The sequence below is a fragment of the Dipteris shenzhenensis genome, chromosome 2, assembly GCF_047967505.1.
Source record: "Dipteris shenzhenensis isolate YYH24624 ecotype China chromosome 2, Dip_SZ_1.0, whole genome shotgun sequence".
Classification (NCBI taxonomy): domain Eukaryota; kingdom Viridiplantae; phylum Streptophyta; class Polypodiopsida; order Gleicheniales; family Dipteridaceae; genus Dipteris; species Dipteris shenzhenensis.
The window spans coordinates 13,004,581-13,023,359 of NC_141597.1; the positions used below are offsets into that span (position 1 = coordinate 13,004,581).

General features: G+C 42.6%; 1 protein-coding gene across 3 annotated transcripts; it reads left to right on the plus strand.

Moving 5' to 3' along the window:
* Positions 1-3,007: 3,007 nt before the first annotated feature.
* LOC147904350 (thioredoxin-like 4, chloroplastic) lies at positions 3,008-17,188 on the plus strand. Of its 3 annotated transcripts, none has more exons than XR_015543505.1 (6): positions 3,008-3,450; positions 3,733-3,852; positions 8,123-8,200; positions 12,463-12,549; positions 12,952-13,071; positions 16,664-16,717. XR_015543505.1 is itself a non-coding variant. In XM_087397055.1 (6 exons), the coding sequence occupies exons 1-6, from the start codon at positions 3,193-3,195 to the stop codon at positions 16,899-16,901; spliced, it is 687 nt and encodes a 228-aa protein (XP_087253181.1). In that variant the 5' UTR covers positions 3,008-3,192; the 3' UTR covers positions 16,902-17,188. The 3 variants fall into 3 exon arrangements, 1 of the variants encoding a protein (XP_087253181.1); XR_015543506.1 differs by lacking the exon at positions 16,664-16,717 and adding an exon at positions 15,354-15,392; XM_087397055.1 differs by lacking the exon at positions 12,952-13,071 and adding an exon at positions 16,812-17,188.
* The last annotated feature ends 1,591 nt before the right edge of the window (positions 17,189-18,779 follow it).

Consider the following 18,779-nt stretch of genomic DNA (forward strand, 5'->3'; position numbering starts at 1 on the left):
CTCCAATGGTACCTCGATTAGCTCTAGGCTAGACTTCCATGTAGCTCCAATGACCCATTGCCTATCGAATCAAAGATGCTAGATTGCCTATTGCATATCTTTTTGGAAGGCCTTACTATTACGACAGCCATAATTCGGGAACCGTGTGGTGTGATTATGGTTAGGCGGGAAACCAGAGGGCTTGACAGTGCTTGCATACTATGAGGCCTAGAGGGTTTGGGTCTAGGTTCACGCCTAGGCCTGGACATTAGTTAAGAGGTGCAAAGGGGAGCCCATAAGAGGGCCAGAAAGGTAAGGTCCCTTATGGGACACATGGCACCAAGGCAAAAGGACACTTTGCAAGCATTGGGCTAGGGGGTTTCTAGAGAGAGATCTCCATGGTGATGACAAAAGAAGCAAGACTCATGAGATAGGGGATCACTCGAAACCGCGGTTGGGAGGCAATTAGCAAGAAAGCCCTCTATAGTGTGGAAGAAGTCATAACACTTACTCAAGTGACATAAATGCAATTCGATGGATGTGTTGCCTGCAATAGTAGAAGCATTGCTTCAAGGTTAGTTTTGGCTATGAAGTAGTGCAAGAGCCTCAAGGGAGTTATCGTGTTTTTGCAACATTGCGAAGTCTACTCAGACATTCGAACGAATAATAGACAAAGGAGATACTAGATGATCCAAGAATCTTCAAGGCCAAGCAAACATTAAAGAATGAAGTTGATATACTTTCAACCCTCTCGATTCCATTTATCTCCAACTCATCCAACTCCTTAACAACCAGCTTTTCATTCATCAGTCTCAGTCCACAACAGTTTGCTATGCAATTGCCACACATTTGCTCTTACTCTCCATTCCAATAGGCCTTTGTCTCCAATGCTCTCGCCTTCCTTAGCGGGATTGAAAGTCAGGACCTAGTTGTTGGAAATCCCAGTCAGGATCCCGACCTAAATGAAGTAGAGTTTATGGTTTTGTGTCAAAAGCTTATGTATATATTTTTTGGTCAATTTTGGAAGCAGTGTTACACGCATTTTGATCAATCATAAATCAAGGGCTTGTAATTGTTCACTAGGACAAGGCTTCATAGGGATTGAGAAAACCCAAAACCTTCTATAGGCTTCCTTGCATAAAAAGCACTCCTAAAAGGGGAGTTCACTCACCAAAAAAAGAGTTAATGAATTTCAAAAATTCCAACGAATAATCACAAAACTTAGACCCAACTGATCCCTAAGCACTGTCTCTAAGAGAGCTAGTGCTAACAAATTCACATTAGTAGAAATACATGAACTCAAACATGTTGCATTGAAGTAAGAAAAACCAAAGCATCTGACTTCTAATTAGACTCCAATCCCCCTACCACCTCCATAATCTATCCACCACTAAAAATTCATTTTGTAGCTCGGTTTCAAAGCCATTCACAATAAAAAAGATTACCTATATCATCATGAACAAAATTGCATGTTGCCATATTTTACATCCTTTGCATGGATGCCATCTATCGACTCCTTCGTACATTGTCATCCCCAACACATAGTAGTTTCTTGTAAATAAGCCTTTCCTGCATCATTTTTCAAAAACTATCTTTGCATATTCTCCACTCATCATTCCTTAGCTAATCTTATTAAATCCCTAAAAAACACTCTGCTGCTAGAAAAAAGTGGGAGCTAGAAGAAAGTGAATCGCACCCTGGCACTCGATGCAAATGCATACTGATGCATACCAATGACTTTATCTCTCAACATTTTTTTTGGGGACTTTATATCCTACCATTGACACCTACATTTGATAAGTAGATAATCAAACCTATAATCTCATATCAATCCTCTGTGAAATCGCATGTGCTTAGACCCAAATCATGGCTTTCAATCAAGGATAACCAGTAATCCTCTAGCAACTCATGGAGGTTTATTTATAAAACTTCCTCAAATATCACTGAGAGAGAACATAAATTAATAACATTATCTACTTCTACAAAAGTTGAGGAGCTCTTTGTATCCTTCCATCACTTTTACCTTACAAAAAACCCAACACACTTTTGATAGCCCCAGTACTCGACTAGAAAGCCTTAGACTTAATTCATCACTAGCAAAATAGGCTTGCAAGCAATCAAATTAAATCTAATACAAGCAATGTTTTCTTATTTGAAGAGAGTAATAAATCAAGTGCTTGCTAAAGAAACACAAATTGAATGCTGTTCGCAGAGTGGTTACCACCAGAAACAGAAACTTTGTTTTGTCTATCAAAACAATAACTTTCTCTAATATGGACTCCTCTTTCTTTAGAACCTTTTGTCGTCGCTACAACTTTAGTTTCGAGTCACTCTTACAACTTATGCATGATTATAGAAGACGAGGTGCCCTCTCGCCAAAGCTCTCCTTCTCAAAATGCCGTGCTTTCCTCAAACAGATTGACATAGCTCGTTCCCGCACTGTCCGCACACAGGTCCTACATGGCACCGATCCTTGCCGCCTTCTCTTGTATTCCTTCGCCATAGCACTGATACCGATTGCAAAGCGAATCGACAAACAAAATGCGAAAAGCGATAGACTAATGAAGGATGAACCTCAGTAGTGAACAAAGCACGAGTAAACTAAGACTGAATTGTACTCAGCCACATCGACAAACGTGTCAACCATTCGCTTCTATCATACAAAGTCTATGTTAAATCAAATCACTCCCGATCCCATTTAATCCAACAGGAGTTACCCGTTTAACTGAACCAAAGTTACCATCTTACTTAACCCCCCATTGGAAGGCCAAGTGAATTTTTCCTACAATTGTTCAAGGTTTTTAAGCAACTTTCATTTAAAAAAACAATTACACTTGAAAATTCACAAAAAAGTTTCGACTATTCTCTAAAGCATTACCTCCAAGGAGGCACTTCTACCAGAGTCCGCACAACATCACATAAGATATCCATGATACCAATGTTGTGCAACTATAAAACTCATGATTATGCAGAAGTGATTGGGTGCCGGATTTGTGATCTCTTATACACAATTGGGAGGGCTAGAGTTGTGCTAAGATCATAGGCGACCTCTTAACGTCCGGCAAGTTTTCGTTGAATGAACATCGTGCAAACAATTGAGGCAATGAAGGCGTATACTAGAAAAGAAGCTCAACATTCGGACTATTCTGTCATTCGGACCCAACAAGAAAAGAAGCTCCACAATGCTCTTGGAGCTCACAAAAAGATATTTCCATGCTCGTTAGGAAGCCTGCCACGTGGGCGTTACCTTCGATGGCTAGCCACGCCTTGGTCGACCCTTCCTTCCCCATCGCCCACTTTCATCATTCAGATCCCTCGCTTCGATCTGCTCCTCCCAAAATTCCTTTCGTTAGTAGTCGCAGATCCTCCACTTTGAATTATGCAAGTCATAGCCACCGCCGTCTCAGAGTCCTTCCTGCAATTCAAATCGACCGTCGTAGATTTTTCGACGATTTGCTCAACAGGCAGCTAGTAAGTACGAAGTTTTTTCTCTTATCGCGGAAGCCTGACAATTGCAATTCGCAATTAGACTTGAATGGTGGTAACTCTGCAGAGCGTTGCAAAATGAGCTCTCAAAGTCGATAGAAGTATTGCATTAAGCTTGACTCTTGCGGACCAATCCTGATTTAAATTAATGACAAAAGCTCTGCACTTGGACTTAAACTCCTGCCCAATACTGTGTTTCGTCTACTTTGCGTGCAGCCTACTACGAGCACTGGGATTGAAGCTAACTAGCCTTTGTTGGATTGGCAGGAGGCTGAGGCGAGAGAGGCCGAGGCAAACTTGACGTGCCCTCTGGATTGTGTTAGGGAAGTCCACAGTTATCGGGAATTCGAGAAGCTCCTTCATGATGCTGAAGAGGCAAACGAACTGGTATGCTCACTCACGTTTTGTGATTTGCAACTCAGCTTGCGCGCTGAACTTTTGTACTTCTGATTTCTTCTCTCAAGTAATAAAATCCTTGGGGGGTTCCATCCAGACAATAAATTGTCTTGGGCCCTAGCGATGTGTGTGTGTGTGTGTGAGAGAGAGAGAGAGAGAAGAAGAAGAAGAAGAAGAAGAAGAATATATTATCGTCCTCTGAAGACCAAAACCGGCCTGGTTTCAAAAGAGAGCTGTTTGCAATGGTTTCATCTCATATCTTGCCCCATGCATGACATAACTCTGTAGCATCTCTATTCTGAACAGCCCCAATTAGGTCTGGCAAAAGACCAGCAGCGGGCTTGGGCTTCTTATTCTTGTGATCTGTCCTCTTCTCCTCCTTGTGCTCACCCTCCTCAGTAGGAGTGAACTTTCTCTTCTTATGTGGGCACTCAAAAGGCCTGTGGCCCCCCTCCTTGCAGGTAGAACATACAGGATTTGTTTTTCCTCATCTAACATACGGGTACGAGACGGTACTCGCCTCTGTCCTGCAACAAACTTTGCCTTCATAGGCTGCGAGAACTTTCCGAACTTCTTAGGAGATTCTGTCTTGCTGCCCTTGACTTCGATGTCTCCTGTTGGCTACCTTTGAACCGAGAAACTTTCCCCTGCATGAGTGCATAAGTGGTAGTGGCATTCTCAATCAACTGAGACATATTGGAGACCTTGGTCTTTGTGCAGTAGTTCCGAATCTCCTTGGGTAGCCTGCAGCAATAGCTTTCAATTTGCTCGGACAGCGGTACATGTCTGTAAGAATTCACTGGCAAGAGAGCTTCCCTAAACTTCTTATTATAGTCTTCCAAATTTTTGCAATTCGCTGCATCTAACTTGTACCAGGCGGTCATGATATCTACCTCGAACATGGTAGTTATCCATGTGGTAGAGAACACCTGTTTGAGTTCAACCCATGTGGTAGGTGCTCTACCCTGCAGAAGTAAGTTGGTCTACCATTGGAGCGCATTGCCCTTCAAAAAGGTGGCTGTCTTTCGAACTTTGGAAGACTCTGTAAAGTGTCCACCAGAGTAGGGGCATGGAACCGTTGCACAAATGTCAAAGCATACAATCTGTCTTGCATCCCATTGAAAGTTGCAAACTTTATAGCCGCCCCTCCCTCCTTGGAATCTTTCAACTTGCCTTTAGAAGTGAGATTATCGTAAACAGGGGGCTGTAAAAAGGGCGGAGTCATCATTGCTCCCGCATTCTGAGCCATTCCACTCGTATTCATGGTTGGGTTAAACATACCGGGTCCCACACCTTGCATTTGAGGCATATTCCAACAATTGCCCATCATTCCAAGCATACTTGTCTGCATCCCAATGTTTGAATACATTATATTGGCATTTGCAGGGCTTCTTCCCATCATTTGCTGCTGGAAATTCAGCATTCCGGGCTGCATGCTGCCCACATAGCTGCCTAGCATTCCGGGCCCTTCTATGGGCTGTCCCACCATTGCCTGAAAGCCTGATCCCCCTCCAAAGTATCTTGGATGCATCATGGGCTGAGGGAGGACTTGCTGTCCTTGGTTGATTGAGTGGAAATTATTGGCACTACCCGCTACAGGGGTGACTGTGGGCATCTCTGAAGGCTGTCCACTGAAAGATACATGTGTGTGAGTCTTCTTATGTTTCTTATGTTTCTTCCGAGCTGTCTTTTTACTTCTAGGGGGAGCAACAGTAGTAGGAGGAGCTTGCAAAATCCAATGAAAGCCTGTTGCAACTATGACAAAGCTCCCGCTACACTTTGATTCGCAGCTGAAAAAGGGCATTGGGATCGAGCTCCTTTGCCTCATCTACCTCATCCTGTGAGTTCTCAGTGGCATGCTCAAGAGAAACAGGCTATGTCCCATTGTTCTGCTCCTCATCACCCCTACTGATGCCAGGCTTCTCAAAACTCTCGGATGCTCTGTCTTCCTCTTACCCCTCCTGCTTAGAGATGGTCAACGATCTCTCACGGTGTGACATGCTTGCTGAAATCAATGGCTATAGCGAAAATTGCAATCCAAACCACTGACAAACCATGCTTAAAGCAGCCTCAAGGCTATCACATGCATCCACATTGTCCTTAAGTCTTTCCTCAGGAACACCCTTGCCTATGGGTGCTGCTAGGACCTGAGAGAAACTAAAAAGAACTGCAAAAGACCACACATGCATTGCAAAATGCTTCAAAGCAAGAAAAGCAAACAAATGGAAGTCCAAACCCAAATACCCCGAGCTCAATCCTTGCGCCTATCCCTTGACCAGGCTCCCAGCAGGGTGCAGGTGGCTTCTAGCTTCAGGGAGATGAGAGAAATGAAGAAAGAGAGCGGAAGGAGGCAAGAAATGGGCTGAAGAGGACACCGGTCTGCACATCCGCCCCAAAGACTCAACCTCGGGATCTGTGCCTCAAAATCCGTGTCCTAGCAGTCCATACAGCAGCCTCGGGACCATGCCTCAGATTTGTACGGCTGTACGGACTGCAATAAATTGTTCGTACCTTGTCTCAGAATCTGTGCCAGCAGTCGTACACCGCCTGAGGATGCATGCCAGCAGCTAGGCTGCCTTGAAAAACGTGCAAGAGCTGAAGAATAAACCACAGCAGCAGCAAAAGCAGGGAAGAAGCTGAGCCTGACGTTGAAATCTGTTCAGAATGCTTCTCCTAGGCCTGGAATGCTCCAGGAGGGTAAGGGGAGAGAGATGGTAGGTGGGAGAAGGGCATGCACCTACATGCACGACACTTGGCCCTTTATTAAAGCTCTAACCCACCTGACCAAGGACAACGTTGGTTGTCCTTGGGCCCAACTTTGAGACCCCTCTCTAGTGCCTTTGCCTTGCCCCTAGGACCTATTGGTGCACCTAGATTTTGCCCCTAGGGACTTCTAGGAAGTGTGCACTTCCTCTAGCCAGTCCCTCATGGCCAAAAGCACATTTTGAGGTTTCAGATTTGTGTATGATACTTTCGTGGACAGCTAGCTTTGAATGTGACTCTACTGATGTAATCACAGCGGCAGTGAAGTTTTCACCTAGTTGACTCGCTTGTCTGTCCAATGCTGGGATGTACAACAGTCTCCTCTGGGGGGTATATCTAGCGGGTCCCACATAGAGAGACTACACGCTCTGGTTCTTGCTGGGATGATCCATAGCAAGCCTTGGTTCCACATCATATTGTGCTAGTAGAGTTTTGGGCTACACTTCTATAGCTTGATGTAGTCTGTTAGGTGGTCATCTATCTTCATAGAGTCGATAGTTTTGGTACCACGGAATCCGGATGACACAGATTGCCATGGTTGGCCTTTGACCTGCCCTATTGCACTAGAGGCAGTTGGGGATCAGAGGAGCTGGTGTGCTTGGACACGCAGATGGTTTTCAGGCTTGGGACTTCATATGGATGTGCTGCCACCGTTTGAGTATGGCCTTGAGGCTCCATCTATTCCACTCACCAATGAGGAGGTGAACCACGTCATCAGAGAGGATTTATTATAGCTGCCCACATACAGAACTTGGCTTGCACTTCAAGAGCTTTCGGTAAAACTTAGCTTCTACTGCTGATGGATATCAAAGGAGGCATTTACCGAACCACTGGGCTACACTTGGATCCATCTCCCACATGCATTGAGGATTTCGTGTGGGCAGTTCTGAGTATCTTCTCATAGGCTACGCATTGAGGCAGGACAGGGCATCCATGCTAGAGACGGATCTGCAAGACATTGAGACAGAGGAGCACTTTTGTACTATGAGATTCGTGGACGTCACAATTTTCTATTCAAGAGTGGTTTTGGGTCCCTCAAAGATCTCTTAGCACACCCTGATGAGCGACGTGTGGCCTTGATTTTCTCTCCCTCGCAGCAGTAGTGTCAGTGCAATGTATTTCTTTCTCATATTAGACATCAGCCTTGGGCTTGGGTGCCTGTTTGGTGGCTTGCTGTCATTGCATTTGGGGTTTTTTGCATCTCATAGACCCTTCAGTCTTTTGTAGATATTTACAAAATCTCCCTCTCTCTCTCTCTGTCTCTCTTTTGCTTTCTCTGTCAGGTTTAAGATATTTTAGGCTTGTGAGGATGTATATTTACAACTGTTGCACTCACACAAGAGAAAAGATATGGAGAATATCATATCTTTTTGGAAACTTTCAAAAATCTCTTACATATCAACAAATTTGACTAGGAAAACAACCTTTATATCATTTTCTTTTTTCCTTTTTGTAGCACATTGTCTTATTACTATTTATGCTCATTTTTCTGTCATAGGTGGTGGTTGACTTCTATAGCTCCTCTTGTGGTGCATGCAAATATCTCCTGCCACAATTAGTCAAACTATGTAAAAGGGTATGTATATCTAGAACCCCCCCCTCTCCCCCCCCCCAAAAAAAAAAAAAAAGGGAAAAAAAGAAAAGGAAAAAGAAAAAAGAAAAGAAAAATAAAGCAAAAACAGATAAAATAGAAATGGTAGAGCAGACATCCTTGAATCCTTGGAAATATGTTTTAAATTTAGGTCCCAGCTTGATGAGAGTGAAAAGAGGAGTAAGGGCAATGAGTAGCCATGACCTTGAGAGCATGGAACATTATTACGTGGTTTCGTATTACATAATATCTAATATTTAGCTTGCCATAGGTATGCAAACTGTACCTATCACCCACCATGATCAATTTTAATAGGCACTTGAAATAGTACAACTTGCCTCGTTTATTCCTAGTACAAAGTTTTCTTTTCAAACGTTCACACACTTATGATTCGCTCTTTTTGTTATATGCAGTAAAAAACTTTATGTTTCTTTGAACTTTGTGGAGGCTATAAACCACTAAGAGAATATAAAATGCTTTAATTTTCAAAATTTTACAACATGGAACTGATTTCTGTGATCCAATGATCAAAATTATGAAATCTATATATAACAAGAAGATCTTACAAAGGTGGTTCCTTTTTTTGAGCAATGTACAAAATAGTCAATGAGGAGGTAAAGACAGTGGGCACCCTGACCTTAAAGGCATACTATAGACTACTTGAGTATCACAACACATGGTATGATATACCTTGCGAAGCTTGGCCATCAACCATAACTTATGTGATATTGCTTCCAATTATGTCTTTATGCCCTTATGTGATCAACCATAACTTATGTGATCTTGCCTCCATTTACGTCTCATATATGCCCTTAACAATGCGTCCTTGAGCTCCTTGAGTTAGTGTTCTCATCCAAGGTATATGAGCTATCATTGGATTGCCGTGCCCACCAAATATTTTGTGAAATGGAATATGGGCCAGAGTAGATATTAGATCTTCAATTATGGCACTATCATTGCGAGAGTTTGTGGTATGGAATTCAAAGTGGGTAAGACCATCAAGTTGCCAAGTTGGCTATGTTGTGATTAACTTTGCAGGCCTATGCATGGGTTGTGATTTTTTGGGACTTGTCGAGCAGCTTTCATGGCAATTACCATGATTATACCAATTGTGTGTAAACAATGTGGTATCAAAACAGGCTAGTTGAGGATCATGGGCATTAGACTTTTGTGCTATCATATACACTAGAGTCTTCTTGTATCAATAAATGTGATGAAGTATTGGGCACCTCCTAGAGATCTAACCTCAGTGGATCCCACTATATGTGTGTTCTTAGGGATGAGAGCTCGCGAAGTGTGAGTAGGCCTTGGCTAGGTGGCCCATCTTTCTACACTGTAGGCACTGCCTTGGAACACTTGCAATCTCATCTGCTTCTTGAAGACACCTCGCAGAGGGGTCTTTAGAAGTACCCTCCTGTAGTAGGGTATCCGGGTCGAATCACACCTTCTGGACTTCCTCTAAGATACCAAGGCTGCTGTAGTAGGTGACTCGAGCATAGTGTTGAAACATGCCCTGCTAGAAGACAAGATGGATTTGTACTCTCTTGGGGAGGCTTGGGAAGTGCAACGTAATGGGATACCTTGGTACACAATGCATCGTCGTATGACCCGCTGTGAAACGTGGTAACATGGGATGAAGGCGGCGAAATGTGGTCCAAGGTAAACTGGGCTCTACCCTACCAAGGCTCTATGATTACTAAGGGTTGAATAAGATTACCATTAAATTTCAAAATCCTAGAGAAAGTTGAAGGACATGCTCATCCTCTTTGCTAGTGCCATTGTTCCCCTCTCCTACTTCCCTCCTTCACACCTCCTTTTTACCCACCATCCTCCGTCAAGTTTTGCCACTCTTGCCAGTCCAGATTTCTCTTCCTACCACCCCGTCGTAAGGGTTGGCCAAAGCCGACCCATCGTTCTCCCTTACCACTGCTCCCACGCTTTGACTGTCTCCCTGTCGCTGTCCGCTGATATCACCCTCCAATCTAACTCACTTGGGTATCAAACCATTACAGAAGAGTCAAGGTGTCGTACTGACCCTTGAACTAGTGTGCAGATAGGTTGGGAGTTGCGACCTTTGTCTTGAAGTCTTGGGCCTAAAGCCAATGATGCCCCTAGCGTAGCACCGCATGGATAAGGACAACAGCTGGATGAGATGCTCTTCTTTTCCTACACCACACGGATTGGCAGGAGGCTTCAGGTGGACTCTTCGAGGTGGACCCCCTTGAGGGAGCGGCATTGGGTGACCCAAAGAGTGCCCCGGGATGTCCGTTCCAAGTTTTGAAGCGGCGAGGAAGATATCCTACTTCTTCTGACTGGCCGCCCACGGAGGCTTGCCCATCGGACCGTGGTTGGAGCAAATGCGAGTGGAGGGGCAGTGCCATTGTGGCTCTGGTGGTTTCCTAGAGACGATTCGGCACTGCTTTGGAGCTGTCGTAGAGCAGCGAGGATGGATGGGAGCCCTCAGGATCATGACCCGCATGCAGAGTCTTCAGAGGGACTACACCTGGGGGATGGTGGCCTGGTTGACGGAGGGAGGACACACATTCCAGATTGATGAGATCTCCCTAGCCTACCGGATATAGGATCAGAGCATTCAGAGGATGGGAGGTGGTAGCCAGTATCATTGCGTGGAACATTTGGGTGGCTCGTTGCAGTCTCATGATGGGTGAGCATGCGGTTCCACCCTCGGCTACCATGGTCGCCATCTGGCAGGATATCATCTACACTCTACGCTCCACCTGGGAGCGTGGGACTCTAGGCTCTAGAGCGACTATTAAGAGGCATGCTCGATTCTGCAAGGCTTGGCTTGTAGGAGTCTTCTACATCTTCACTCTGCGAGGGATTCGCTAGTTGTATAGTCCCCTCACTTGGCTGTTCGCCCTAGTACCAGAGATCCCCTAGGCAGTGAGCTCGGTTTCTCTGGAACAGGCTGGTTTTTTCTTCCAGTCTTTTCCTGGTTTTTTCCATACTAGGCACCTTCGGGGCTGCTGTTTTGTATGAAGTCTTTCAAGCATTAATAGAAGGTTCCTTTCTTTGCAAAAAAAAGAAAAAAAGGAGGAAGCAAGATAAGGACATGTATCTTTAAGGTTAGGGAAGATGATAGATGACAGATTTTGACTTTCTTCATCAGACATAGGAGGAGATGTATATCGAGTTGACTCATACACCTCAACCATGACATGGTTTTTTTTTCCCTAGAGAAAGAACTTTCCCCATGGCATGGGGTTCAAAATGGCTATGTAGCAAGTGCTGTTGCAAATTCACCAATCTATGTGAGTCTCAAGCATGCAAAGTGGGTAAGAACACCCACCATGAAGAACAAGAATTTCAAGTAGCCCAAAAAGTTCAAAGATAGGCCAGGAAGAAACGCACCTAGATCCAGCAGCTTATGAAGAATGCACCAAGTGATAGCACATGAAAAGTGCAAGTAGCTTTAGAAGCTCTTGATACCATGTTAAGAAAATGGAGTAATCTTGAGAGAGAGCAAGAGATCCGGTGAGCTGTATACACACAAGAGATCGTACCATACAATGTTAATCTATTCTGTTTTGTTGACCATAAATATAAAATGGAGGATATCCTAATCACAGTGAAAGTGAGGTCAACCATGGTCCTAACCTTGGGCTTCTGTAGAATGCATACAACCCACCCATTATGCAACTTACATGAACTTCAACAAGAAATTACTCTAGATACTAATGAACAGTCATGTTGCAATAGAGTCAATGGTTGGCTTTTCTCTCTATGAATGTCCATGCATATGAAAGCGATGTTAAAGGTCATAAGAGTACATAGTCATAATTTCATGGATAACATTGTTAACCGACAATTGAGCCATACTTTTGCTCACATTTGTGAATCTTTTTACTGCGATATGTGATACTCTAGCTGTAAGTGTCAAACCCTCCTGGGATGGTCAAAAGCTGACCATTCAAAGCATTTCCCTTTTCAAGAAAGCCCACCAGCCCTGCCTCCATGTATGAATGTTACACGATCATAAATGGGTTAGAGACATTAACTATGTTACTACAGCGATGGGGCTTAACATCGTGTTGCTTCAATGGAACAGAATTCCTGTTTAGAACTTTTATTGTATTAAGTTGCTTCATATATGACACAAGCGTACCATTTCTTTGCAAAATTTAACAGTGTTGCTTTGCAGGTTTTTTATACTAAGCTTGTTGCAAGTGGTACTCTCAACTGGCACAATGTTGTTGTCAATGTTTGCTTGTTGTGCCGTAAAGCAGGGATGTGCAGACGGATGTCCTGTGAATAAGACAACGGGAGTAGTCTTTGTGAAGCATAATGTACGAGACGAATATGATGAGCTCACTGTAAGTTATTTTTAATCTGGCAGCATTGTTGATTAAAACTCTTTGCTGGGCATATGTACTTTTTAAGGTGGCTCCTTTCTCAGTGAAGACGAGCAAAACGAGAGATATGAAAAGAATATAATAAATAGCATCTACCAAAGAAAGAAGTCTCTCTTTCATTGACAATTGGAAGTTCTACCATCAGCTCTGTGGCAAATTGTAAGAGGAAGTATGTTGTGTGCCTAGTGTGCTCTGCAGTGCTTCGTTGGATTGTGGCTAAGTCAATAAAATCAGCTATTTCTACGTACTTTATTTTCGTACAAGAGGGAGAGGGTGAATCCCAAGTGGAAGTGAATCCTATCGAGAAAGAAAAATTTCAGTTTCTTGATTCTTTCAAAGATTGTTTTTTACATTCTCTTCCAGGAGAGCTTCCTCCTGAGCGACTGGAAGATCATGGCATAGAGCTTCTTCTAGAAGTGAGCCTCCTAATCAACCACACCTTATCGCGTGAGTGCAGTGCAAACCGAAGAAATCATGACATAGGTACCAAACCTACTTTCTAAGGGACTCATCAAACCCAGTTCCTCACCCTTCTGATTCTCTAAGCTGGAAAAGCAGCGGACGTATTTTCTTTTTCAGTTGTAAGGAGTGTTTTTCTGACTCTCTTACACAAGAGTTGCCACTTGGAAGGCCAGAAGACCATAAGATAGACATCATCCCTGGTAGCAGCCCACCTAATAGATCTCCTTACCGGGTCAGTAAAGACCAGCAAGAGGAAATTACGAACCAGGTGAAGGACCTGTTGGAGAAGGGGCTGATTCAGCCCAGCTCTTCACCCTACTGCTCACCCGTGCTTTTGGACTAGAAGAAGGATGGATCATGGAGGATGTGCATTGAGTACCGAGCCCTCAATTAAATTGCAATTAAGAGTGGTTATGGACAGATTAGAATTCAGCCAGAGGATGTGCAAAAAACAGCATTCTGTACCATTTGGGTTTCTTGTCATGCCATTTGGGTTAACGAATGCACCTACCACCTTCAAGAGAATAGAGCCTTTGTTGGCACTTTTTTGATGTCATCATCGTGTTCTCTCAAGATGAGGATGAACATAAGAAGCACTTGGCAATTGTTTTTCAGGAGCTTTGAAAGTATAAGTTGCTTATCAATGCCAAGAAAAGTGAAATTTTCATGCATGAGATCCATTTTCTCAGACATATTGTTTCTAAGGATGGAGTTAGGATGGACCCCGCTGAAGTAGAGGCTATCAGGAATTGGCCACACATGAAGGACATCCATGAAGTACGTAGCTTTCTGGGCTTGTGCTCATACTACAGGAGATTTATCTGATATTTTGTAGAGATTGCATCACCGCTCCATGCCTTGCAGAAGAAAGGGGTCACTTTCAGATGGGGTACCAAAGAGACTGCAGCTTTTGAGAAGTTGAAGGAGAATCTCTGCTCCGATCTTGTTATCATATTGCCCAATCTTTGTAAGCCTTTCACTGTCCAAGCTTATGCATGTGGGAACAACGTAGGTGGGCACTTATGCAGGATGGTAGAGTGGTGGCATATGAGAGTAGAGTGCTCCAGGACGCTGAAATGAATTTTGGCATCTACGAGAAAGAGATGTTGGCTGTCATACATGCTCTTTCGACCTAGAAGCATTATCTTTTAGGTGCTGATTTTTATGTTCAAACCGATCACCAATCCTTGCAGTATTTTCTCACTCAGAAAAGCTGTCCGAGAAGCACATGATGTGGGCCAACTTTCTTGCTATGTTTCATTTTCAAATTGTGCATGTGCCTGGAAAGAAGAGTGTGGTTGCAAATGCACTTTCCCGAAAGCCCACCCTAGATGCAGTGTCTGTTAAGCCTGTCTGTTAAGCCGCAAGTTTCAGCCGCTATCATTGCATATCATGATGAGCTTGATGCTATGAAGGATCAATATGTCAATGGGCAGATTGTGTGTCACGCACCAGTGAAGGCCAAAAGTTTTGACCAAAAGTCATTCTCCACCTAATGCAGGGCACAGAGGCATTGATTCCAACATCAAAGCTGTGGAGAATTATTTCTTTTGGCCGACATTGAGGCGGGATGTCGAGACTTATGTGTCCATCACCTGCCAAAAGGTGAAATATGACAAACAAATGCCGGCTGGACTGCTGCAGCCTCTACCTATTCCCGATCGACCTTAGTAGAGCATTGCCATGGATTTCATCTTCGATCTTGCACGTACATCATCGGGACATGATGGAATATGGACCATTATTTGCAGATTCAGTAAGCAGACCCACTTTATTTCTGTATGGAAGAAGATTACAGCAGACCAGATGGCGAGACTTTTTATGTCTCATGTGTTCAAACATCACGGGATGCCTCAATTGATTGTCAGTGATCGAGACCTGTGGATGACAAGTCTTTTCTGAAGAGGTATCTTTGAGAATATGGGTACCACGCTGAATTTCTCATCCTCTTTCCACCCTGAATCTGATGGACAGGCTGAAGAAGCCAACTCCACTGCCCTTGATCTTCTCAAGTGCTATGTTTCGGATCAACAATCGAATCGGGAGCAATATTTGCCACTTGTTGAAAGCACCCCTCGAGATTGTGTCAGGAGAATGGAAGGTACCTCCTATTCTGCGTACGAAAGAGAAGATTTTTGAAGCGGATAGGTTTGTGGAAAGTTTGGATGTTGCCTACCAGAAGGTCAAAACAACCCTCCAGAATAGCTAGGAGAAGCAAAAACGGGCAACAAATAAACATCGCCGCGAGCTACTATTGAAAGAGGTCGATTGGGTGCTATTGCGTTCCAGAAAGCCTGACTCAGGAAGATGAAAGGCAAGGACAAAGTGTACACAAAGCTGAAGATGAGGTATTATGGTTTTGGAACGGATTAATGATGTAGCTTATAGACTCTAGCTACCTGAAAATTGGACCATACACTGCCTTTCATGTGAGTTTATTGAAGCCTTTCCATGGCGATGTGCCTGCTGACCTGCTTCATGAGGATCAGCATGAGTTTGAAGAGTTGGATGAAATCCTGAACAGATTTTGGCAGATATGGAAAGAAAGGTAAGAGATAGAGTTTCTCCTCGCTACTTGGTGAAGTTCATGAACTATCCTGCACTGGATGCGAAGTGGGTAGATGAGGGTGATCTGGTAGAGTCACCTCAGATTTTGCAACTCTACTTGGACGCATTTTAGCTTGAGCCCATTGCAGTGCAGGCTCCAATAGGTTCAGCAAAGCAGAGATCTGGAGCATTGCTTGGTGCTTGAGAGGAGGGTAGCACCTCCCCTTCCTTGATACAGATTGCTCACATATCTGGGCGACACCGATTGTCTCACCCGAGATGCTGCTTGCTGACAATATTTCTGCCATGAGGTCTCCATGATGGGTGTTCGCCACACTTGACACAGAGGATGCGTTGATGGATGGACTCTCGAGCTCTCCTAGTTTATATTATCATTGCAAGTTGTATCTTACAGATGATGTATATTTTGGTATAGGCTATTTTTGCCTATTTTGTTTATTTTTCCTTTAAGTTGTCAGAAACAACTTAGGTAGTTTGTTGTTTCAAGAGGAGGGTATGTCATGGGGACGTGAAAAGTGATGTAAAGTTTGATGTAACTCAATCTGAAGTTAACCGTGGTTAAGTCTAGTAATAGTTTAGCCGTGAGGGACTGGCTAGAAGAGAAGTCCCTAGGGGCAATTTCTAAGTGCACCCACTAGATCTTAGGGGCAAGGAATAGGCATTAAAGAGGGGTTATAAAGTTGGGCCCAAGGACAACCAAAGTTGTCCTCGGCATGGTGGTTAGGACTTAATGAAGGGCCAAGTGGCATGCATGCAAATGCATGTGCTCCCCTCAACCTATATCTTTCTCCACAGGATCAAATTTCATTGTTGTGGAACTTAGCAATGACTTGACCTTATGGCTTAAGGTTTCTCTGAGTTACATATATGTGTCTTAAACAATCTAGATAGAAGGTTTTATTGTGTATCCTTATTCCATTTAATAGAAGCAAGTACTCCCAAAAGAGAAAAGTGTAGTGATAATTGAGGTGGAACTTCTTGAAAATTAGTGTTTTGTATTGTATAGAATATAGAATGAGTCTTAGTATTGTTTTCAATGTGTCAGGATCTCGCAAGATTTTACTCCATTCGGATGGTCCCCATGTTTTCCCTCTTTATGGTAAGTTATTTGAATGTTAGAATTTTCAAAAAAATAATCAAGTGGGAGTTAGGGTTTTGAGTATGCCAGTATTTAAGGTTTGCCTTCTATGCAGAATGGTTCTCGTGTGGAGCAATTTCCAACAAGGGATAGGCAACACCTACAACAAGCATTGTGCCAAATCTTTGGGCGCTTCTTGGAGTGATTGCTGCCACTTTGTTGTGTTATTTCTTTGTTCTTCATCATGAAATCAAAAAGTTATCTAGATTATCTCAATGTATGCGGTCTTAAAATTAGGATGCCCATTTTGGGCCTCATGTATTTCTATTGAAAGGAATGCCCTTCATTAGGTGCTTAATATCTTATTGATTCAATGAACCATTTGAAGGGAAATTTATTGTTACAGTAAGGACAATTGTATCATAGGTTAATGATTATCTAATAAAATGTTTTGAGGATTCAAATGTAGAAAATTCAAGGGCAATCTTAAACCAAAAACACCATCCCTTCCATACGATGTATCTTTTTGTCTTTTTACTCTTTCAAACATTATTGCATGATGCTTCAATTTAATGAGCTAATGCAAATGTTTGCACCTTATAAGCATTTGCTTGCAACTATGGTGGATTCTAAGCACCGCTTGGTGTTTCATATATATGCCATACTTGGAAGCTATGAATCTATGTTGTATGGAATTTATTATGCAATTGTTATCCTTATATTTGACTTTTTGTAATTTGCAAGATTTGAAATTAGTCCATGATATGATATATAATGCGCCAATATTTGCAAAGTGCAAATGTTTGCTTGTTGCTTGCAATTGCAACTATGGCCACATCTATCTTTATTATAATTAATTGTATCATACATATGAGATGACATACTACTGCTTACTTGCCAACTTTTCTATTTTGTGAAAAAATTGTCTGCTACTCTCAAACTTCGTATCACTGAATGAATCTCAATCCATATTATAAAATACTCCTATTTTACGTAATTTTTACATCTATATTTAAAAAAACATGATGTAAATTCTTATGTATGTAAATGATGACAGCCAATGTTAGTGGAAGATTAAAGTATTTTGTTATCATTGTGAGTCATGTTTAACATTGTTGAAAGTGGAATATGTGAATGATACTGTATAGTATTGGTAGGTCACCCTATTCCAGTTTTGATTTTAGTGGAGACAAATTATATATTAAGGCATTTGTCTTTTGCACGCATAGGGTGGGTCAATTAGTTCACTTGCATGCTTACTTGCTAATCCACTATATTGGGCTCTACATTGTTAATCTAGTTTTTAATTGTGTCAACACAGGTTGGGATCAATTGTGTATTTATACACACTATTGCATCGGCTTTTATGTGTTGTTTGATGTGATGCTAATGGTTAATGAAGTTGAGTAAGAAGGTGTGAATGGTTCTAGAGTAATTGGTGAGATTAGTCGGTTCTACTTGAAATATGTGTTATTTGATGGGATGCTAATGGTTATTGAAGTTGAGTAAGAAGGTGGTGAATGGTTCTAGAGTAATTGGTGAGATTAGTTGGTTCTACTTGAAAAGGATTAGGATCTGATGGTGCACTGAATGGGAATGGGAGTAACATGTGTAGCTTAACAATATTGCATTTGCCTTGTCACATATGACATGGATCACATATAGACCATTTTCTTTTGTATTATGTGAAGCACAAGGGTATGTTGCTTGGATTATTTTGGGCACGATGGCAATTGTTTTTGTGGGAATGATTTATAGTTGATTAGCATAGGTTTCCATGGAAAGGGTTGTGATTGTTGAGTTACGGTAAGTAGTCATGGAGTGAAGTATATTGCACTGAATGGGAATGGGAGTAGCACGTGTAGTTCAAAAGTATTACATGCACCTTGTCACTTATGACATGTATCGCGTATAGACCATTTTCTTTTTGCTGCTTCGACTATTGGGGGCACAATGGCACTTGTTTATGTGGGAAATGATTCATAGTTGATTGGCATAGGTTTCCAAGGTTTGTGATTATTGAACAATGGTAAGTAGTCATGGAGTGAAGTATATCGTGTGAAATGTGAGAGAGGTCTATAAA